At 35.5% G+C, this 24,338-nt stretch overlaps 1 protein-coding gene across 2 annotated transcripts in view; it reads left to right on the top strand.

The window, feature by feature from the left end:
- cntnap2a (contactin associated protein 2a) overlaps positions 1-24,338 on the top strand; it is a 286,799-nt gene that overhangs the window by 98,567 nt on the left and 163,894 nt on the right. For both annotated transcript variants that reach the window (XM_028005083.1, XM_028005081.1), the window contains exons 3-4: positions 7,092-7,285; positions 21,204-21,351. In XM_028005083.1, the coding sequence (XP_027860884.1) occupies positions 7,092-7,285; positions 21,204-21,351 (342 nt within the window). The remainder of the gene's footprint in view (positions 1-7,091; positions 7,286-21,203; positions 21,352-24,338) is intronic.

Here is a 24,338-nt window from a genome sequence, read left to right as displayed (position 1 = left end):
ATCAAAAGAAACACTAAATAAGGAGCCTAAATAAAAGAAATTGCTGTTTCTCCATGTTTGGTTCTGTCTTTGGGAATGCAGAGTAGATATGAACCAAAGGAGGTGAGGTTTCCAGTTATACGCTACTGCAAATGTCACCACCGGGTTTTACTGAAATGACTTGCAGATCATGTTTACAGAGCAGCCCATATTGCCCATGTTAAAACCACCACTGTTCACAGACGTAGCAAAATCAATATTCACTTTTTAATTTTCAAAATCGTGACTAAAGATTCTGACAGCATTAATTTTAACGCAGGCAGAAGTGCTGAGGTTTCTAGGAAAATATAAAAAGTTAAGTCTTTTAGAAGGGCATCTAAGTTAGGCATATTTAGTATGAGAGCAGTTTTTGCCACACTGGCTTTTAATTTGTATTTCACACTGCTATGGACAGCAGAAGTAAATCATCTTTATGTGGGCGATGACTCAGCAGATTTGGTAAGAAATGTGAAATTATAGCAAATTAATTCCATGCAGAGTAAAACATTTGATAGGTTTATTACTTATGTCCCATAATGCACTGCAATGTTTTCTGATGTCTATGTTTTGTAATTCATGCTGAAAATGCACCACCTTACTCCATATGAAGAATTCAGTGCTTTATCAAGCTTCTGGGATACATTGTGTTCCTTTCATGTTTTATTGTGAATTATCTAAATGTGTAGCTAATCCTGCATTCAACTCTTGCCCACTATTAATTGATTTTCATTTTCACTGTAATCTAAGCAGCCCATATTATGAGTTTGTTCTTTTACGTAACTATTTTCCAGTCTTTTCCAGCTATAAATCAGGGAGGTGAAAAAAATTTATAAAACACAACTTCTCCCATCTCTCCCTGCTTGTATTATCCAGATCAGACGTCCACAACAGAGAGAACAAATATATTACTGTAAACCAATTCTGTCAGATTTTTGATTCGTCAGAGCCACTAAAATGGCAAAAATACTGAGACGATTTCCTTTACACATCCATAAATTTTAATGATATGTCATGCTTAGTACACAGGATATACTGTATATGCACGGCCTTTGCAGTTAAAACAACTTTAAGTTTTTGTGAGGGGGTCTGAGGATTTGTCACTCTAAAGAATGCTTCTTCATGACTCGGGGTTCCAGAAGTAACTTGCTTTGCACCACTGCATCTGTTGCTTTGCATTGTACTTCTACTATATAGTTACTCACCCATGGAAACCCAATCCATGTAGCCCATGCATGTGTTTTTTAGCTAATCTTAATGTTTGGTGTGACTCCGCTTTCTTTCACATTGCCTACCATTCTGTTTCAGAGTTGCTGTTGTCCACAATTGCTTCCACTTTGAGATAATGCCACTTACAAGTGGAATGTTTCGTGGTAGACATTTCACGAATGTACTTATTGCACAGTTGACATGCGCTCACACTAGCATGCCTCAATTCATTCAGCTCCTGAGAGCAACTCATGTTTTCATAAATGATCATTTGTCTGCAGTCATTCTTAAGTTCTTGATTTTATACCCCACTGGAAGGGAACATAACATTTGAATTGAATAATTTGGATATGTCTCAATACTTTTACCTTAATAGTGCATTAAAAAAGCCTAATCGGTATGCAGTGTATAAACGTCAGACCACAAAGTGGATTTAAAAAAAACGTAACGTAAATGTTGTCAGATGTTTTTCTCTGTCATCTCAGAGTTTGTGGATCTCATCTCAGCCATTGATCAGAAAAACATTAGAAATAGACTTGGATGCATGTCCACAAACATGAGTAATGAAAACAATCATTATGTTGCCAAACTTTAAAGAACTCTTTAAGAGAATGTATTTTTGTGGGTGAAATGTCCAAATGCTATTATTCAATAATACATTAATTTATTGAAATGCCCCATGAGAAAATGTGCCTTATTAACTTTGTTAATTACTGTTAGCCTCTGGATATTACACCCATTGTTTGCTGAAATAGCATTTAGTGTCATTACATAACACTTTATATGTTTGTTTTCCTTTTGAACTATATTGTTCTTTTTTTCTTCCTTCTTTTGTCCAGAAATTACAGTTCAGGTAAAACTGATAGACTTTAGCACTTCATTCGACTTTGTTCCAAATAAGGAGTGATACATTGTGTAAGCAAAACAAAGTGATAACATTAATAAGGATTTTGCATGTGCAACTGGTTGTCATCATGAAAAGTGTCGGAAAAACCATGAAGAAAGATCAAGAAGAAAATGTTTATGCCTGACGAATAATGACAAAACAAATATCAAACAGCATGTTTTGCATATTAATGAAGGCGGATATGTTAAATTTATTGCGCTTACAATTCTCATCATTTCGCTGACAGAATATTATTCATGTGTTTGTACATGGGGTTTGCGTGTATGTGCAAACCTTTAGGCAATCAGCCTCTCCAATTGTTTCCTATTTTCTTCTGGTCTGTCATATCTGCCTCTTCTTTTTCTTCATTATCCTCACCTTCTACTATAACTTCCTGACATCCTTATATTTTTTATGCTTTTTGTTTTTGTTTCTGTCTTCTTTTTTCTTTCCTCCTTTCTTTCTCTGTGCTTTTCTACCTCTCTCTCTCCCCCTCCCTCCCTCCATCTCTCCACTTTCTTAGAATAATTTCTGTCTGTCACTTTTTCTCCTGTTTTTATAATATCCTCTTTTCCTCTCCCTCCTGTCATGGCATTGACTCCCCTGCCTTACATTATCACTCCTGTTCTCCCCTCTCTCCCAAATCTACATTTTCCCCTCGACTGTAGCTTCTTTCTGTCACTTCAAGTACAAGACCCTGTATTTCTCAGCAGTGTCAGACAGAGAGAAGAGACAAGCCAATTTCTCTTGCAGCCAGTACCTTTTGGTCTGTTTGGATAAAGAAAGGGATAAGAAATAAAGAAGGGGTAGCAGTCAGAGCATCAGAGAGAAAAGAAGAATAATGGAATAAAGCCAAAGATAATTTATATACGGTTTCAGATATATCATGCATTTTATGATGTTTGCGTAATTCTAATGATAATTACCCTAGTGTCCACAGTGTTTGTAGTTCGAACAAACACTGTGGAATATAATGTTAAACCCTTTGGGGACTTATTTCTTACAGTCTTATTCATTTGCATTTTTGAAACTCTTTGTCAAAAATACCAAGGACCTGATCTACACAGAGTCCAAATAAGAAACATTAAATTGCATAAGACAGAAAAAAATTCCAGGTCTACTAGGTTGCAAGCAATCTATAAAGATTATGGGTGCAATTGATTGCCTTCGCAAAAGATAAAAAAAAGATGAAGTAGAAAGTTCTTATCCTCAACTAATAATAAAAAAAACTCCAGAACATTTAATTTAAATAAGTACACAATATGTTACAACACAACAGTGATAACATTTAAAAATCCTTCATGCCTTGTGTATATTTTTCTATCTTGCATCCTTTTAGCCTTTTGTCCTCGTTTCCTACTAAATTTCTGGTTTTCTAACTTCCCTCCAGTGTTGTTTTTCTTTGTTTCCCACCATTGGTCCTCTTTGCTTCCACTTTGTTATTTTTGTAGATTTCATGTTTTATGCGTATGTGCTATAGAGATACTTTCCATAAATTTGAAGTTAACTTGAGAATGTTTACATCTGTATGTGAATGGTTTGAAAAAAATATTTTTTGCAAACAACAGAGAGCTATTGGAAGTGAAGTAGTCTGGAAAAGTATAAAATTTTCCATTAGACATGTGAGACACCTTCAAAATGAGAACAAAGAGTTAACAATGGAGACCAAATAACATTTTGATAGAAACACAACATGGAAGAAAAGGTAAAGTAAGTAATTGCTCTATGGTTGGAAAAAAAATATTGTTCCCCACTATAATCTCAGAGGAACTAAATTCCATCTACTTGTATTGTTTTAATATGTACTTACCATCCATGTTACCCAAGTTCTATTTTATTTAGTGGGAATTTGTGTAAAAGAGAAACTCTATTTATTCCTTGACCAGAGAGAAACTCACTCATGCAACAATGGAAACTGATATGTTTAAAAAAATGAAATAGAACTGGGTGATCTGTGTATGTATGTGTGCATCTGTAGTGATTCCAATAGTTATGCATATATCTAAGCATTCATGTGTGCACACAATTCTTTGCAATGCAAAAGTGACCAAGCATAAAATTCAACCTCAAATGGTTACCATTTCCAAAACTGATCTTAAAATCCTTCTGTGTACTTCTGCTGCTTTCTTTTCTTAAGCTTCTCATCAGAATTCATCTCTCTCATGTTTCACCTGTGTTTCTTTCTCTGCACCCATTAAACCATTGCATACTCTTTACATCACCATTTCATCTTCTCTGAATGCATCTGTAAATTTTTACTGTAACATTTTCAATCCCACGGCCCATTTTCTCAACTTGTCTGCCTTCTTATTTGTTCAATTTTATTATCCGTAATTTATTTCTCTCATTTCCACCCTTTTATGTAGCATTTTATTTTCTCACAGCTTTAAAAAAGTATCTTATTGGCACACTGTATTTTGAAAAAAAAAAAAAAAAAAAGAGTAACAGCTGCAGGACAACTGAGCTCTAATGTGCTGCACAATTAACCAGATTCTCCCTCAGTTTTCATATATTCTTTTCACTCTGTCATCCTGTAAAGTTTGCCATTGCAGTCATCCATTGGTAACGACAGTTGGCTTTTAATTAAATTACTCTGTCTCCATTCCCTCCCTTTACTCCATGACAGAAAGATGAAGCACTAGCAGAAAGCCAACCAGCTGTTTTCTCTCCATTCCCCTTTTCTGACATCCTAGACTCTTAAGTAATTAAGATCTTGTAGTTGACAATCGAAACTTTTCAAATAAATGCTCACAAATATATACAAATAAAAGGAACCCCTGGAAGCACAAACAGTTTCAAATCACACATAGAATATGTGTCCACAGTACAAGTAGAGATGAAGCAGTCAACCATGTATATACACTTCCACTTTTGGGAACTCGAGACTCACCAGTTAAGCTAACATGCATGTTGTTGAACTGTAGGATAAAATGAGAGTATTTGACACCCACATTTACACAAAAAGAATAAGAACAGATAGAAGTGCCTTGGCGTCTGGGTGTGATGTTTCCTGCTAGCCCTCCTTTACAGCTTAGCCCACTAATTAAATCAGAAGAATTAATTAGCTTGACTTTATGAGCACTGATCTGTTTTCAGTTTTTATGGTCGTGGTAGTGATATAAAATCTTTGAAACAATTTTTACAAACTCTTAATCACAATCCATTTTATCCAATGAAGGGAGCTTTCAATCTCCTTTGATCTCCAAGCATGACAAAATTGGGATGGCATTTCGCCTACTGAGTTAATTGTTTTACAGTTTCGATCATTCTTCCTTTTCTCTCCCCTGTTGATGTGAGTTTTATCTTCTGATCTTTTTATACTGCCTTTTGGCTTTCTCCTTCTCTTTGTCTCTTCCTCAGACGTGGTGTCTTGACCTTCTCTGCTCCCCTGTTCTCTCACCTATCCTCCTCCGGCTCCTTTTTTTCCCTCCCTGAACATCTGTGTGTGTGACAGGCGAGAGAACAGTGACAGTCCCGCGATGCTTCCCGACTCCCATTTCTCCTTTTATTCTTTCTTTTTATTTTCCTTTTGGCTGATGCTACCATTCATTTAGCCTGTCACCTTTAATTCCCTCACTTCTAACACTCTACATCCTTCCAATTCTTTTATGATCTTTTGAACCCATATTTATCTCTAGACCTTTCAGTTCAGCTTTGTCCCTTTGATATCCATCTGTATGTTGTGGTAATCCTGCCTCAGTGCAATTTTCTGAGGATCCTTCCTGTTCAAATAGTTTTATCTAACGGCGGCCCTGCTGGGTCATTTACCACTTGTTTGGGCTATGTTTAAATGAGCAGTAAAAAAGGTTTATTTGTTCATTTATACAATATGATTGTTTTTTTGTCTAGATCAGGAGAGGTGTAATTCTTTGCAAATGTACAACAAACTATTCCTTCTATTTAAAACAATGCATCTTAGTGAGTTGGTTGATCACAGAAAATCCTAATGACGCATATTGAACATTGATAATGTGAGAAAAAAATTTTTTTTTTTTCTTCAGCCTCTGTACTCAACTAGGACACCTCATGTTTTTTAGATGCTATATAATTTTTATTTCAAAAATTTTACTACTAGCTCAGAATGTACTTCTCTAGTAGTTAATCATACTAACAGCTATTAACTCTTTACTGTTTCTTTAATATAGAAAGTGTACTTGAAAAAGTTCTTGGTTTCCAATATATTTTCTGAGTCTTTTGTTCAGTCTTTTATATACTGGCTTGAACATTGTCTTTTTAATTTGTGTTCTTAATCATTGATTAAACTATCTATTTACCATGAACTCAGACTTGTTCCTCACTTTTTTACCCATCCACAAACTTTCTTATAACTGATTGTATTTTAATATTTTAAATATATTTAGATATATTAGATATATTTTACTTTGGCTGCATTTGTTTTGGCAACTTTACTGATGCAACCTCATTTATCTGTCAAGTTAGAAGTAGAGTGTAATGAGTGTAATTTTTTTCTGCCTCGGAGGTGCTGTTGCCAACTTTGACAACATATATACTATCTCATGATCATTGTCTCTTTTGTGTTCTGCATAATGCTTAGCTCTGCTTACATATTTTCCCCTGGTTTTGTGAATCTTATATTGCTCACTGCAGGAGTTTCATGCACACCACTCTGTAAATGAATAAAGCATGAGGTTGTTTTTTGACAATCCCATTTTCATTACTAAATGCAAAACTTCAAGAATTGAATGTTGTATCTATAATATTTTACACAACTAGGACAGCTTTTTTGGTAGATTGTGTTTAACCTGTTCATACTGCAATACATTTTTGCAAATGAAGCTTTATTGGAAGCAGACTTCGAAGCTAAATTGTCTTCGGCAGAGGGGTAATGAAGCAATCATGAAATCTTTTTCAAAACAATTATTCCTCCATGGAACTTTGGTTTTGCATTGCACTGAAATAAGTATGCTTGAGAAAAGAAATCTTTGATGCCCTCCATTTTAAAATGTCACCCACTCTACAGGTGCTGGAGGATGGTCACCTCTGGACAGTGACCATTACCAGTGGCTCCAGGTGGACCTTGGTTCTCGAAGACAAGTGAGCGCCATTGCAACACAGGGTCGGTACAGCAGCTCAGACTGGACGACACAGTACCGTCTGCTCTACAGTGACACAGGAAAGAACTGGAAACCATATCATCAAGATGGCAACATTTGGGTGAGTAAATTGAAATGAAGGTTTATATTTGTGTGGTTACGTTGTGAGAACATGGAGACCTCTTTATTGCTCACTGACACTCCACAATTTATGTTGCACACAAAAACTGATAGAGCCCTAAAACCAGATGAGTCCTGGCTATTCCTCTTTGTGGAGGCCCTACAATTTCCATTGGTCTGGGCGTGTCAGTACTTTTTTTGTATTTTTACTGCATATCAGTCCTATAACTATCTACTCTGTCTGTCTTGGAAATATTCTACACAACACAAGAATCAGCACAGGGAATTTTACAAAAGCAAATAAAAAAAAGTGAGTGGTGGAATTCCTGTGGAAAAGCCCACCTTATGGTTGTACCACTGTGGAACTTGGTTTTCCTAATGCCCATTGTCAAGGTACTGAAACTGATAAAGTGCATTGTCTATTACCAATAATTATACTATTTATACAAAATGTGATTTAAAGCCAAAAACAAGTTTAGGAAAAGAAAGGCCAACTTTACTCCAAAGACAAAAAATTTGCAAAATGGATACAGATTTCCATTAACATCCCATCTACCATTAAGTATCGTAAGATAATGTAAAGCGTTGTGTTCAAGAGGTAATCCAGTCCGTTCAGAATTTATTTTTAAATTATTTAATTTGCTTTTAAAACCCACCATGGCCTTGTCCCAACCAATCTCTCTGAACTGTTGCAGTGCTACATACCTACCTCCTCTCTCAGGTCAGCTAATCAGCTGCTTGTCCCTTTGTCTAGGACTCAGTGTGAATTTGGAGGAGATTGTGGTTTTGCTGGAGCAGCTCACAAACTGTTAAATGATCATACCCTTGGAAACTAGAGAGGCGTCTTCTCTATCTGTTTAAATCTCTTCCAAAACCTTGCTTTATACCTTAGCATTTGACATCATGAGATCTGTTGTTTTTAGGTAATTTTTCAGGTCATTTTTTGCTTTTAGGTCATTTTTATATTTGTTGTTTTCACTGGTTTAATACAGGACCCCTTACTTGTGTATTGTCTGTTTTAATGTGTTTTGCTTTTGTTTTTATAACTCATTTAACTGAACATGACTTTGGTTCAGTGCTGGTTATCAAAATGGCTTCATGCAGTTGGATTGAAATAGATTGAACTGCGAAATAAGAAGAAACTTTTAAAGTGGGTTTGGCTGAATTTAATGAGCTTTCTGTTACCAGCAACACTGCGCTTGCCAAAGTCCCTTACTTATTTAATAGTTTTTACTTGTCAGTGAAAAACAATTTTATGGTTAAAATTGATCAAGTTCCTGTCAGCTAAGTGTTGACCAAATTTGATCTGTATTTCTCATTTGTTTTAATCCAAGTTCAGATGGAAGGTAATTCACACAGACTGAATAGAAAATTAAATTACATTTCTCTATATTAAAAAATTATTAATGTAAATGGATATATTATTCATTATAATATGACAGTCCTCTCTATAGCCAGAATTAAATCAGAGCAGGAAACCTCCTCTTGCAGAAAAAAGACCGTTTCACAGCATGGTGCATTTAAATATTCATCAAACTATTAGCATGGTTTTTACCAAGTTTAACTTCCTAGTGAAAGAGCTTATTGCAGCACTGTCTGGCCCCTAGATGCAGGAACCAATCTTTTATTTTCTTGTAATGTACAGATACTATTTCAGTGTGTGGATTTTTTCCAAATGAAATCATAGTTATCTTAACACATATGATTTAGTTCATACAAGTACAGGCCATTCCCATTTACTTTGTCACACACTTTCTCAGTCTCTTATGTTTTTGCTCTTAATGTCACTTTAGTCTTGAAGAAAATTTACTCAACTTGTTCTATCCTCTTTATCATGTAGCAATCCGATTTTTTTTTTTAAACCCACAGGTAAAAATTCACATATTAGCTGCATGACAGTGCTCAAAGCATGTGAAAAATGTAGCAGCTTATAATCCAGAAAATAAGGTACATTCCTTGTAGACAGCTAAGTCAAATTAATTAAAGTTTCTTTGGAACTCTAGCAATATATCACAATTTGAACTTTAACATTTTGGGCTTTTGAATTTTTTTGCAGAATATGACATTTTTATTAAGAACATTTTTCATAGGAAGCTTATTTGGTGTTTTAATTAGTCTCTCCAACCAGACCAGCATGGAAGAGTCACAAGACAACCATCAAGGTATTTGTAATAGCTAGTGGAAGATTTCACATGCACCACATTTTTTTGCAGATGAACAGAACTCCATTCTCTGTCAGCAAGAAAAACGAAAATTGTATTTTATTTAGTTCATGTTATGAAGTAGACCATTTTTCCTCACGCGGATGTGTCATATGGATGTCTAAAAATGGTTAAACACCTGATCTGAATGTTGGGTTTTGAGGTAGATGGGACACAAACTTGTGTCTCCAAGCAAGATGCATCTTGCTTGATTATATAAAATGTTTAGAACCAGTTTTCAAACATGCCGGGGAGAAATGCTAACGTTGCTTAAGTCAGCATAGACAAAGTGAAGTTTTCTTCTCTAATATGTCGTGTTTGTCACAGACTTACACTTTGACTGACTTTCTCCAATGCAAAGTTGAAATGAAGTTGCTGAATGATTTGACTACCAGTTCATGCTATCCATCATATCTAGACACTTGAACCTGACTGTTAAGTTGTTCTTTGCATTCAGTCTTTGACAGCTCTTCATTTTTTAGATTCAACAATTACTCTTAGAACTGTTTTCAGTGTCACAAATAAATTAAGTTGTTGTTTTGTGCTGAATCATAATTGTTTTGTGATAATTATTAATTCTGAAGAATTTTCCTCTGCCATTAACCCTGATTCATTGCCTCTAATATCTTTGCAAACACTTTAAAAACAACATTAATCTCTTTCGTATTTTGCAACCACAGCTGAGTTTTTGCCTCCATTTTGTCTAGATGTATGACACATATATTGCTTTTTAATTTATGGTTGCTGTTAGTCAAAATAATGCTTATGTAAACAAATAGAAAGCTAATCATTTCAAGCTGGGCATATCTCATAAATAATCCATGCAGCAGGAGGGAAAAGCAGAGTGCATCCTTTTGGCCGTTTCTGGTCTCATTTGGAAGAGGCCATTGGAGAACAGCAGTCTACAAGAATGCAGACACACACACGTTGGTTGCTCCTAACACAGCTTGTTGGTGATTAAGATCATCCTCTACACCCCTATAAGTTATTTTTGCCATGTGTATGTCTGTGTGTAAGAAGTGATAATATTGAAGCAATCAGTGCTATTGATCAAATGAATGAGAAGGGATAGTTGAGCACATAAACCAACTTAATGTTTCTGTCTCTTTCACTCACACACACACACACACACACACACACACACACACACACACACACACACACACACACACACACACACTGCTACCATCAGGTCCTGTTTCAGCCTATTCAATCACGTTCGGCTCAATCCCCATTCACCACTGAATGAGGCTCACACAGTGATCCCCAGAGAGAAAACCACCTGTCCTGCACTTTTATGCATGAGAGCTCTTTTCAGGAGGCTTTTGCACCCAATCACCGCCTGCCATTACTTTTTGCTGATGACTTAACTCCATTCATGCCAAACTGAGAGGTCCAACTAGTTTTGACTTTCATCAGAGCATGTTGCCTCAATACTAAATCAACTGTTATAACTCCATGTCTCGTTGTGAAGTATAATCAATGAGCATGTGCAATGCTGTATTGCTTTTGTGAAAGAAAATGTTTTAATTTGAAACTAATGTACCACTAAGGAGTCACAATGACATGGATAAATGTTTAATAATTAATAAACCCAAAAGCCCATCCTTATTCCAACTTCAATTAGTCACTTGAATCATGATTTGCACCCTTGAATGGATTTTTGCATATTTTTTTTCCCTAATTAAGCATAGTAAGTAATTCAAGGCATAGAATAAAATAAAGTGTGATTTGAGGTTTGCCATTACTATTATGGTTGTACATTTTATTAACAGCAGGAGATAAAGGTGACAAATGTGGTAAGGACCCCAATCATCTAGTCAGAATTCAAAATGAAATATTGAATCAAATTTTTAGGGTCAAATCTGTTTATCAGAAATGATTGGGTCTAATAATCTCTGATCATTTTTACTATAGAAGACATACAGTATTTCAGCATTAAGAGGCAAAATGAAGTCTTCTTTTAAAAAGAAATTTGCAGGTGTCAATGTTTTTTCATCCAAGCACAGCACATATGATAATTAGTACCTCATAAGTGCTCATATAGTGATTTTTGCACCTGACTACTTTGTCTTAATGCACACAGTTGTGGAAACGAATTTTTAAATAAATCCCTAAGATTTTACATTATCCTCAAGGGTAACTGAGCCATTACTTTAGTGTAGGCAAAATGTTTATTCATACTGTTACAGGGAGTAGACAAGTGTTGAACACAGGAATTGACTTTCTCATAAAAATACATATTTTCTTAATTATGTATGTTAAGCATGGTTATAACACATTCCGGATTATTATCGACGCACTGATACCCGAGAGGCTCATAGAAGACTGAAGTGAAAATTGGATGTTAAAGAAGGCCAAAATACATGCAATTTTTAAAAGTTTTTAAATTATTATAATGACTTCTAATGAGTTTTATTATTTGGTCCTCCTCACCTCACTTTTCCTGGCCACCTGGTGGCCGACATGCAGTGCTCATGGGTGGACCCACAGAATTGACTGTGCTTTGTGTGACAATTTTTTTGGAAGACCCATTTGTGGCCAAGGTTCAATTTCCTTGGTGAGACCTTGAAGTGTTGATTCGGTATTTTCACTTTCTTTTTTTTTTTTGTCATGAAATAAAAAGAAAATAATAGACATCCTTAAATTTAGCTGTTTCTTTTTACTTTGTGCTGTTGCCATTGGCTGCACTTATCATTTATCTTGATTGTATTGACTGGTATATGTACATGTAAAAACATGTTTCAAAGGATTTGCTGGCTGAAACAAATTAAACAGAAAAAGAGCAAAACATTTTAAGAGGGCATTGACATCAGCCCCATTTAGTCTGCTTTAATCTAAATCTAGTTTGTTTGCCTAGAAAACTCTCTTTGTTTGGGGAGGTGTGATTGCACAATCAAACTCTGATTTAGACCAAAAAACAATCTCTGGTACGCCTAAGAACCTATCTTTCGATTCTGTTGAAATCAACTCTGGTGTGGTCCAAATGCATTTTAATACAAAATGGGCCTAAGACTGCTCTAGAAGCAGGAAACAGACTACAGCACAGGGGATTCTGGGTAAATACCATCAAAACAAACACCTATATCTAGCGCTAGCAGGACAAATGGCTTGTTTTTTTTTCTTTCTAAAAACTAAAAAAAATCTACAGAAGCTTAAATATAACTCCACTCCACTTTTGTTTACATACCGAGTCTACTGAGATGTCAGGTGTAAAAAGACCTTCTTTTTAAGAGTCAGAACTGATGAACAACTATATTCTGTGTGTATATATATATATATATATATATATATATCATTTCATTATTTGGGATTAAAATAGATATCATTCTGCGAGTGGTGAAACTGGACTTGATCTTTCACAGCAAATGTTATCAAGGGTAACAAGTAAAATATGTCACTATTACTAGGACGTAGTGCTATCCATTGTGCTATAGATCGTATTTTAGCTGAACATCCTGGTGTTCAAACAAGCATTGCCTAGTCTGTGTGGAGCTTTTTTTTTTTTCTAGTGTGCAACTGTTCCCTTTTTGTAAGTGTACAAAAATGTGTATGTGTATTCTCTAGAGGAAAAAAACTACTAGACTGTGGCTTGTCAGGTAAATAGATGGGGAAGTCTTTGTCTTGTCTCAGTGGTAAGGTTTAATTCAGTTTCAAAACCTACAGAGCATGCACTGATCAATCACACACCTGCATATAAACATCAGTGGATTGCACTCTCCGTCTCTTTCTACGTTATTTCTTTGTTTTTTGCACAGCCACTCTTATAATGTCAGTGTTGCTGAGTGGCAAAAACAACTGGATTGATAAAGTCAAAGTTAGGTTTGAGATACTGATTATGATATGATTTTTACAAAATGTAGTCTCCACATAGAGAGATTGATTAAAGTTGCACTTCCATTATGCAAGATCAGGTTAAGGAAGTATGGTTTAAAGCAAAACCCAGACATTCGTCTCTCTTGAGACATTCTCTCTCATAATCAGTGGGAGAAGAGGATGGGAGCTACATCAACGTGCAAACCTTTACATATCTTGTAAATCTTACAAATCCTGTAAAGGTTTGCACGTACAAAAGCAGGTGGAAACTTGATGGCATGTGCAAACTTGATCTGCAAACAACATGCAAACAGGATTGTCAGCGAAATAACCAAAATAGTGAGTACCATAAGTTTAGGATGTCTGCCTTCATGAATATAAATATATGCTGATAATCAGAAAGCATAACATGCTGGGATGGGGAGATGCAGATATAATGACTTACCACTCAGAGATGGGCACAGCGTTTCACGTCCCTACAAGGATATACTGGTATAGATAAATCAATGGATGGATGATTGTCAAAAGCACAGAGGTTCAATTTACAGATATAAATTTGGTACTTTACAGTGACAACTGCTCATTTCCTTTAATATAACTTACTGTGGTACTGTGATTTTGTGTCATTGACAGGTACAGTCAAATTACACTTTTTCCAGTTTCATATGAACAGGCCATAATTACTGAAATTTTGCACTTTTTCGTTTTTGGAATTCAAATGATGATAAGTGATTTTACCTTGAACACAGTGATATGTTTATTGTGCTGCTGACTTTAGTAAAGTCAGCAACGCAAAACAGGAATTCGCAAGTCAAAATGCAGACTTACAGAAGAGTTCATTTGTAAGTGTAAAGGCATGCAACCACAGGCAGAGTGCTTCATCTGTGCAAGTTTTATGTGGAGCTAAGCATGGGGACTTTGCTCCATCAGTGTTGGTCTTTTGTGAACTGAGGGGGGAGAAGATGCCAAATGTTCACAGCCTGAGTAATGGGCTATTAAAATTCCATTTTTCCCTTCTGTGCATGTATGTGTGAATTTATACGGAAAACACTGGCGAGAGTTCGATGATGAAATGTTTCTTGACCTTAAGTCTAGCGCTTTCACTATTTCCTCCCTTCTTTTTCCAATGTCTGGCCATATTTAATGAGAGTAAAAAGCAGTGCATGAAAAAGGTACTGGCATGAAATGTTAAAAAATTATCCATAATTTTTCATCTAATAATGTGAAGCAAAAAAACGAATCCATTTTCTGTGGTCACCAAGGCTTTGGTCAACCCTTTTAGCAGCTGAGGGCAGTTAATGAAAGACTGATTTGGCATAAGCCATAATGGGAACAAAGAAATGTAATAACTTACATTCTTCTATATTAAATATTAAAAAGAATGTTAGAACCAGCCAAATATCCTTTTATGTGCAAAAACACACATTTCACAAAAGGAGAAATTATATAGAAACTATAATTGCTCTAAAATATATTTTTGTATGAAACAGTAAAGTCAGAATAAAAAGAATCACAATGTTGTTAATGTTGTCATCATAGACACAAACTGCTATGGTTTGTTTTTGAATAAATTAAGTCTTGAGATGCCTAAGTATTTTCCAAACAAGCAGCAACAAGATCTGTGGATCAAGTAAAAGGTTTCTAACTATATTAAGAAAAAAAAAAAAAACAGTCAGGACTCTGAATGATCTGGAGCAATTGCACAAAGGGGAATTGTCAATAATGCTTCTCTCTGTATGCTCCAACACTGTGAAATCCTGTCAGAGAAGACTACCGGGTAACACACATCGGGATTACTTTTGCGCATGGGCTTGCAATAATCTGGGCATATATCACAGAGCTGTTGCGTAATGCTGAAGTTGTCAAAGAAGACGGAACAGATTAGTGGGTTTCAGCTATGTATGGTTTTATGTGGATAATTTTATTTGGAAAAACAAGATCAAAACAGAATCACAGCACACCTTCTTGGTGTAGGCATATTTTCTGAGGTGTTTCATATGTAAATGACAGATGTTCAAGTGCTTTCCTATACAAGCCAAGAAAGCACTGAGGGTTAGTAACCTGGGGTACCAGAAATATGTCCCCAGTGACTTTTAAAAAAGTTATTTTGGTGCACAAGATTTTTTTCTCCCCCAAATAAATTTAAGGCTGTATTTTTCCATAATGTTCATGGTTTATGACACTGCTTTTAAAGATATATATTTTTAAAATATGTTATCAGATATGCATCTGTTCAGCGAACCATAACAACAAGATAGGTACTGTATTTATCTCTGAAACAATGTTCAATTTGGTTTTAGGTGAAGGAATTAGAATATTTTATTTGGGGGAAAAATCCTTTTCTCTTAGATCAAGGGGCTTATGCAGTTTTTTTTTAGTTTGTTTATTTAACTGCAAAAAACAAGCTAAGAAATAGTAAAACTATACAGTGAGTGATATACAGTGAATATCATTAAACATATATATATATATATATATATATATATATATATATATATATATATTTAAAAAAAGAATAGTAATACTCAACAATAGAAGTATGAATCAAATCAGTAAGTTAATTTCTTCCTGTTTGTCTCTGACACAGTTTTAAAATTAATACATTTTGATTCTCTCAGAATCAATGATGAGGACTTGAGTTAGTTGCCTGGAATTTTAATTTTCTGGTTGTAGTAGATAAAAATGCAATAATTTGCTGTCTTGAAAATCAGCTCTCAGAATGTGGTGCACGAAGTTCCTGGAAAAGAGCATAATCAGAATTTTCTCTTTTCATATTCCTGGTCTAAATCAAGCATTACTAAAGTTTGGCCTGCATAACTGGCTCAGGAAACGCCACGGAGTCACACAAACAGAACTATGGCCAGGCTTTCACTGAAACACAGAATTTCTCTATGGCCCTTCTGTTTAGTCCCAAACACTTGTCAGTAAAAACAAAAGAACAGACCAGCCCAGACTGATTTCCCCTGCCTTTTCAGAGGAAACACACACCAATGGGCCTGACTCTGAGCTAGTCTAACAAAGAGTCCAGTGGCAGCAAGCAAATGCCAGAAAACAGCGTTCACTTGTTGTTTCTCAGTATCTGGAGATCTGTCCACAGCCCTGTCCCTGGCCATCAAAACAGAGACACACAAATATAACTCACACATACAGCCAGATACTCCCTGCCATAAAAAGACTCTGACAGAAAGGACAGTTGCACATCCAGGAAATGAAAAACATTCAGTCGGGGAGGATAATTAAACGAGTGGGGAGCAGAATTGACGATGAACCACTGAGTGTTTAGACAATGAAGTAAAGGTGTGTGAATGTGTGTGTTTAGATATTTGTTGGTGTGTCTTTTGTCGATATAGTGAGGGACATTTGTGTGTGTGGGACAGAGAAGACAACAGCGGGATTTGCAGACAAGCTGTAGGAAAGTGATTTAGTTGTGTTTTCTTGAGAGACCCTGGTGTTCGAAAACAATCGGCTGTGACACTGACTGGTTGTAAGCTTACCTCGTTATTTTTGTTTTAAATTCATATTTCCTCTCTTTGTTTTCCATTGATCACATAGTCTCCCTAATCAATTGACAGAAATGCTTTGCTATGATTCATCCATCCCAACAAAATATGTAACTATAGTTATGATAATCCCTTTAGTTAACATTATCACTAAAAGTACATAAATGCAACAGTGGAATTGGAATTGTTTTATACATTTATATAGACTTACCTTGAGCAAAATCTTCAAGTTGCTTTTGATACTTTGTTGACTTTGCTGTCATATATTAAACTGGGTGCTTGATCAAATAAATCTGCATTGTGCATAGAAACACATCGACCCCAACACAAACAGAAACCAATACACACTACATGCAGTGACACATACATTTCCAATTACTCAGTGGTTTGCTGTTTAATGATTTGACTTTGACGTTAGGGGAATTAAATGGTTGACTTGTCCGACTTTAGCAAGGCATTTTCTTCATCTCCATCCTCCTCTCTTCCTCGTCTTCCTTTCTCTCCTCCACTCTGCATAGTAATGCATTTGAATTGAGCTGTTCATTCAGCCAAGCAGAGATAAGTGCAGAATTGCAGGATGAACACAATAGAGAAAATAAAAATTGGGATGGGGTTTGGGGATGGTGCTCTTAGGTGGAGACAAAAAAAAAAGTTGTTTTGTTCTCTTTCTCTGGCAGTCTTTCTTATGAACTGACAAGGGCAAAGAGCAATGTGTGGTTTTTTTTTAAAAAAAGACGTCTCCCAAATAGTCAGCCTAGGCTTTAGAAAATAGTTAGTATTCAGTTTCCCTCCTATGTTCATGAAATTAGCTTTACAGTAACATCAAGTTTTGACACTACAGATTCTAATAAATAGCATGGAGTCCAGGCTACATCTGTGTATGTGTGGACTGTTAAACCATTCTATCTCGGCCAATTAGCCAGGAGAGTAAGAAAACAAAGAACACTGGGAGCTGAATTGAAAATTAAAAAATATGGAAACAAGCAGAATCAATGTAAAAAAAATACTGACCAAATGAGTCAATTTTAAGACAAACCGATTCATATGTAAAACATGCTAAGCTTGCAAACAATCCAACAATAGAGAACATTACTGAAGAAATATTCTATTTAAAATGTGTATACTAAATGAATTAGCAATTTTGTTTATTTTTTATTTATTTCTCATATCTTATCGCGTGATACGAGGCTATTCTGAATTAGGTATCCTGCTCATGTCATATGTCCTATCATATGTATGTGTATATACAGTATATATATATATATATATATATATATATTCTTATTGCCTGTTAACATGTTGCCCATCTTCTGAGAGAGCAGACAGCTTGTTGGGCATCTCTCTGGTTGAATGCAATATTTATTTCCTTCAGAAACAAGAGGGGTATTATAAATATATGGACCTTAATCTTTTTTTTTTCTTTTCTTAATAGGTATGACCTGCATGTTTCCTGCATTCAGAACAAATGTAGCTTTTTTCACAGTTTGTGACATTCATACCATGCTGAGTGAGTTCTCCAGCCTCTTTCAAAAATACTGCCACTGAGTAAGACACTTAACCCAGATCTCCAGGATGTGAGCACCTGCAGAGAGCTGAAGCTCCAGTTAAAGTATTCTGAAAGGCTCTACGATGATTCATGTGGAGCTGTGTAAATTTGAGGGAAGGCAATAGTAAAACCATGTTTGTGTTTTCAGTTAACCTTTTCCTGGATAAATACAGATTAAAAATAAAAGCAAGGATCAGTGGATGTTCAGTCTCTCTGAGCTTACCGTGAACTCTTGACCATCTCCTTTGCAGATAGCATATCTTCAGGGGTACTTTCCTGGGTCACTGAGGAGTTGGGTCAAAGCAGACTGTCTGAGCTGTTTTTTCCCCCCGCTACAGTCATCCTCTTCCCTGGCCATGCCAACTCTTATCTGAAATAGCACATGGCTGCGTGGTGTATTTCTCTCATCTTGTTACCTACTATGTTATTAATGATTTGCCTCCCCAATGGTTTATGCCAGCTGCTCTGTGCATATGTGGGTAGACGAATGGCACAGGGAATAGGACTGTAGCGAGCATGTTTCTTTCACACAGGAACGGGAGGAACCGAGGTCGAAAATAGTTTAGGGAGTGTGTAGAGGTGGATTATTGGACAGTTAGAGGTCGTCCCTTCGTATTTTCGTCCTAGTGAAGCATTAGTATTATCTTAATAAAAACAATATTACCAAAGGCTATATACAAAATAATAGTGAGACAAAACAGTTTGTAGGAGCATTTTACTTGGATTTCATCAAATCTGCGACACATTCAGCTATTGCTCTATAACCACTACACCACAAAAATAAAATACAGAGTCATATATAAATCAGGAAATAAGATTGAATATGCTGTCGGGAGATTCACTCCAGCAGCCTGTCATTGAGATCTGACATCCAATCCACTTACAGCAACGATGCATGAAACAACAGATGAAAGCAACTCATGCTGTCAAGCTATGATGAATATAAAACAACCTGGACATGTCCCAATCATAGGCGTTGTATGAGAAATGGACATAGCCACTGTGACATCACCCAGGGTCCTGTACACTTCACTTTTGAGGTGTGTGTGTGTTTTTTTTTTGTTTGTTTGTTTTTTACATTTTTGGGTTTTAAGGTTAAGGAGTTAAAGGTCACTTGCAAATGATGATGTGACTGAGATGGTTGGGGTAGTTTTCTAATACAGAGTTTTTTTTCTTGTTGATATAGAAGTTTTATATATACAGTATGAAAAGGATTTGGTAAGATAAAATCGGAGGAGAGTCATAAAATTATTGAACAAAAGTATCCCATTTATAAATTGGTACCTGTTTTCAAGTTGTAATTGCCAAATTTGCAGAAACAGATAAAAATAAAAAAATAATCTTTAATATAAATGTGTTTTGGCTTGAAGAAGCAATCTGAACTAATGCATAAATACAAGAGTATTTAGCATTAACTCTTTTTTTTCTACATGTACTCTATGTTATGTGTAATGCAATGAGGTAATTCTGGAGTAGTGCTGAAAAAAACAGTAATAATCTATGGGGGGGAAACAATACATCATGTATGTTCCAGGTTTGGCTTTCCAACATAGCAAAAGCTTATTTCTGTATTTACCTTCACCTCAGTTGATAACATATAGTGCTGCAGAGTTCATAGGGCAAAGAATCTCCCTGAAAAGAAAATATGAGCCCGTTTTGAAAATCTAAAACATTCAATGCAAATGTACAAAGATGCTTAATCTTCTTGAATAGGTTGAACCTTCATAATTCAAACTATGTTGTTGGTAGAGAGTCAAAAGACCTTGTTAGCACTTACTGATGAGTGAATTTAGCCATTAGACTGGGATGGCATATTGTAGGAGAAATAGGGTTTACTATTTTAGACTTTCATAAGATAACAGCAAATATATTAAAAAGATGCCGTCAGACGTAAGTCTTATGATTCCCTGCGTGGTTGTTAGCTACAAAGGCTGACATAACCAAACAGCAATTCCAACAAGACCTGTCATCATTGTCAAACTTTCAGTATCACCAGTGATATGCTTGCTTGGTCTTTGGGGGCTTGTTCTAGTGTCTCTGTCTTGTGATGCCAGATGCTTACCATCTCCACTGTCTGTCTTCCTCGTATTGGGTTTAGTCCTGTCACCTCTGTTCCAATTGAGAAAAAAAAAAAACATTGGCAGCAGTTTATTTTGAAGCACATCGATATATCTTACTTGGGCTCATCGTTTGTTTTTATTAGCTTTTAGCGGCATCTTATAACAAACCACACAGTTTTATGCATTGTAGAAATTAGTTGTTTTTTGGTACATGATCAAAAGTGCCATTTATGGATGGTCAGCTCCTAGTCTCTTACAACTCACTGAAGATATTGTACTCTATTTTCCTTCTTGATCTTATTGATCGACAAACTTTTGTCGGCTGTAGTAAATACTGACTGAATAAACAAAAAATGTTTTTCAACACATTGTTAAACTTCCGTATTTATAATATGTAACAAAACAAGACCCCGAGGTTGCCGAATAGAGAAAAAGGTAAAAAAAATAAATAAATAATAGAATAACATATGTGAAACACTTAATCCTCCATGAACAGAAAGATGTAAGACAAGACACTTTACCCCAAGTTACCTACCAATCTTGGATATCAGTGTATAAATGTGTTTGTGATTGCGACTGGGTAAACGTGACTTGAGTGTAAAGAGCTTCAAGTGGCAGTATGATTGAAAAAGCACTGTATAAGTTCACTCCCATTTTATTTACAAATACTCTAGTTTTATATTCTATAACTGCCTGTTTTTGCCAGGTTTTTGGTGATAATGTATATTTGTCTTACACTTATGTATTTGTCTTTGAATGTTAATTCCTCATTGTTGTTTTGTCTTGTTTTTCTCAGGCATTCTCTGGAAACTCCAATTCAGAAAGTGCAGTTCGCCATGAACTGCAGCAGGGAATTGTGGCTCGCTTCCTCAGGCTCATCCCAGTAGGCTGGAGTGAAGAGGGACGTATTGGTCTCCGCATAGAAGTGTATGGCTGCTCCTACTGTGAGTTAAGGCAAACATCTTCTCAAATATTGGTTTGGCATTGATTTTTTAACAGCTGGAAGCTATAGTTACTCGATTGTTCTCATAAACGGCACTGTGTGCTGGAAAATACATAATTTCACCCCTTTGATTGCATATTCTTATTATTTGGATGCTTTCTTCATTTTAATGTCCTTAACATAGACTGAGGATCTAACTTTATGAACAGTCTGTCTTATTCAAGTCAACTATGTGACTTTCTTTCCCCCCATAAGCCTCAAAATATATTCAGAAATTTAAAACAACAGTCTAACCTTGTAGGCAAGCACACCTTTCAAGAGAGTTTCTTTCAACATCTCAATAATCATGCTGTTTAAAGAGAAAAATCCTTTTTTCATTTGATGACAAGATCAGGATAATACAAATACTTGTTAGAAAACAACATGGTAGCCATGTTGTTTTCTGTTTTCTGTGCGTTTGAACAAATCTGTTCAAATGCACAGATTTGAACTTTTTAGGTCATGGTGTAGAACTTTTGACCCAAGCCTTGAACTGCCATATTTAACAATTTGTTGATCCGACTTGTTTTTCTCTTGTTTATTTGTCTTTTTTGCCTTTTTAAACACTTGTTGCAACCATTTCCTCCATTGAAATAATACTTGTAATTTTTTTTTACATGAGAGCCTTAAGATTTTAATCAAAACTGTGGAAAGGACCTACCTATTACTAGAATTCACTCATTTTAAACTCTGCATCAAAAAGATAAAATTTTTCCTGTATATGAATAGAATAAATATTGGCAATTGTGAAAGTGAACAACAAAAGGTCTCAGATGTTCATACCACAATATGTTGCCAGGCAATCTGTGCTAATTTCCAGATTCATACTTATTGGGATTTTAGGATTTGTAGACTTTGGCTGCATAAAGTAGACGCTTTTAGCTCTTTGTGACGTATTAGTATATGTCACACACATAATAAATTAGTCAAAAATAATTATAATTTATTTAATTTATTACGTAAATAACTTTTAAGGTAACTGATAAGAATAAAGGTGCTTAAGCTATACAGTCTAAATTTTGTCAGATATCTTCTGGACTGGTTGAGTTTATTATACTTAAGGACTGAAATCATTTCCATTACTCTCTGGGACTTTTTAATAAAGTTAATTGTTCTTTAAAATATATTTTAAACACACTCTTACAACACACTTGCGCTTTGTCACACAAAGAGGAATTTTTAGTTCCATTTCATGGATCCAGTTAAAGTGATTTATAATGGTTTGTCAGATGTATTGCAATCATATTTAAGGTTTGTATTTCACATCAGATTATAACATAGACCCTTCGTAAAGCCTTTAGAAATAAATAAGTGATAAACCTATTTCGCAGTGCACATTTTTAGACCAGAAAACAAATAGTCACACCCGACTTCTGCTTTTGAGTAAGCGCGTCATCTAGGGAACTGACTCTCTTGCAACCTCTCTGCTCTCATTCTATTAAAGGGCGCCAAATTGATTTTGATAACAATTTCAATTAAGCCTGTGCATAAATTACTTTTATAAGTGACACACGTACATCTTTCATTCTGGAGATGTGATTATATGGTGTGTGGATACGTCTGAGAGTGTTTCTAAATGTGTGCGTGTGTGAGAACACAAGGGCATGCATTGTATTCTAGTCAGTTCTCAGCATCATTGATTACATTCCCTTGTTTCATTTCCTCCCCGCGTCAAAAGAAGCAGGTAAGTGATGATAAGGATGACGAGATGTGCTACACGTTGCCCAGAAACACTAAGTCAGACAGATATGTGTTTCTGAAGGCAAGCAGAACAATTTGCGTTAAAACTAAAATATCTGTCCCCTTTAATTTACATCAGTTTTCTCACAGTCTCAGCCATACAGATTTCACCATGAAAATAATGACAGTACCGTATGATATATTCCCATTATTCAACATTCAGCAGTCTTGCAATGGCCAGTACTTTTTAAATTCATATTTAAAATTTACCACAACTGTAAAACTACTTAATTGCCTGTGATGTTTTTGGCAATATAGTTTAACAAAAACATTTTAAAACGTTTACAGATTTTTTTAAAACAATGTAATAGAGAGATTACTAAATGTTCATATTGGAAATGTTTGTCCATCAAAAGTTTCATGTGAATGTTTTATTTCCTAAGCGCAAGAAATTATATATCATTTTCTTTTCATGACAAACGCTGGCAAGTTCATGATTACGGGATTACGGCGTGTTTTTCCTTTACTAACTCTGTACTGCGAAAGGAAAACACACAATACAATTATGATACTGCTCTCCAAAATGAAAACTACATCTTCAACAACAGAAAGTGTAAATGTTACACAGAACACAGCCAGGATGTGCAAAGTAAAATCACACTTTTTCTTTTCAAAACTAAATTTTGCAAACATGTTGTAAAATTCACCTTTTTCAACATTTCTTCCTTTTTTTCTTTGAAGCATTGTTCAATGTTCTATCTCTAAAGAACAATGTAATATAAAAATTAAAAACATCTGTTTCTAGTCCAAAATGAGCTTGGAGTTTGTTTCTGACAGATGAGAATGTTGCCCACCATGAGTTGACATCTGTTAAATTACAAATAATAAATACACAATCGGGTAAACACATTCGTTCTACTCAGATATAAGTGATAACAGAGAGATACTCACAACTGCTTGCACATGCACACCCCCTGGTCAGATGCATCATATTTCAGAGATGTCTGTCAACTGTGTTTTGAAGCTTGCAGTGCTTTCTCATGATTAGCCTGTCACTCCTTCCTTCGGCATTCAGTCAGAAAACGAGAACACATACATTTGTCTGTTCTTCTACCCATCCTTCTCTCCCTGACTCCTCAGCTTCTTAGAATCTGTCCCTCGTAAAATTTGTTCCTGCTTCCCAAACGAAAGTAAGAGGAGAGCTACAATGTGGGTCCATGACCAAAAAATTTTTAAAAAAGAATGAAAAAGGAGAGCACAAAGGAGAAG

This window comes from Xiphophorus couchianus, chromosome 21 (genome assembly GCF_001444195.1).
Source record: "Xiphophorus couchianus chromosome 21, X_couchianus-1.0, whole genome shotgun sequence".
In the NCBI taxonomy this organism is placed as follows: Eukaryota; Metazoa; Chordata; class Actinopteri; order Cyprinodontiformes; family Poeciliidae; genus Xiphophorus; species Xiphophorus couchianus.
Note: the sequence above shows the minus strand (reverse complement) of the source record. Positions and strands in the feature narration are given on the sequence as shown.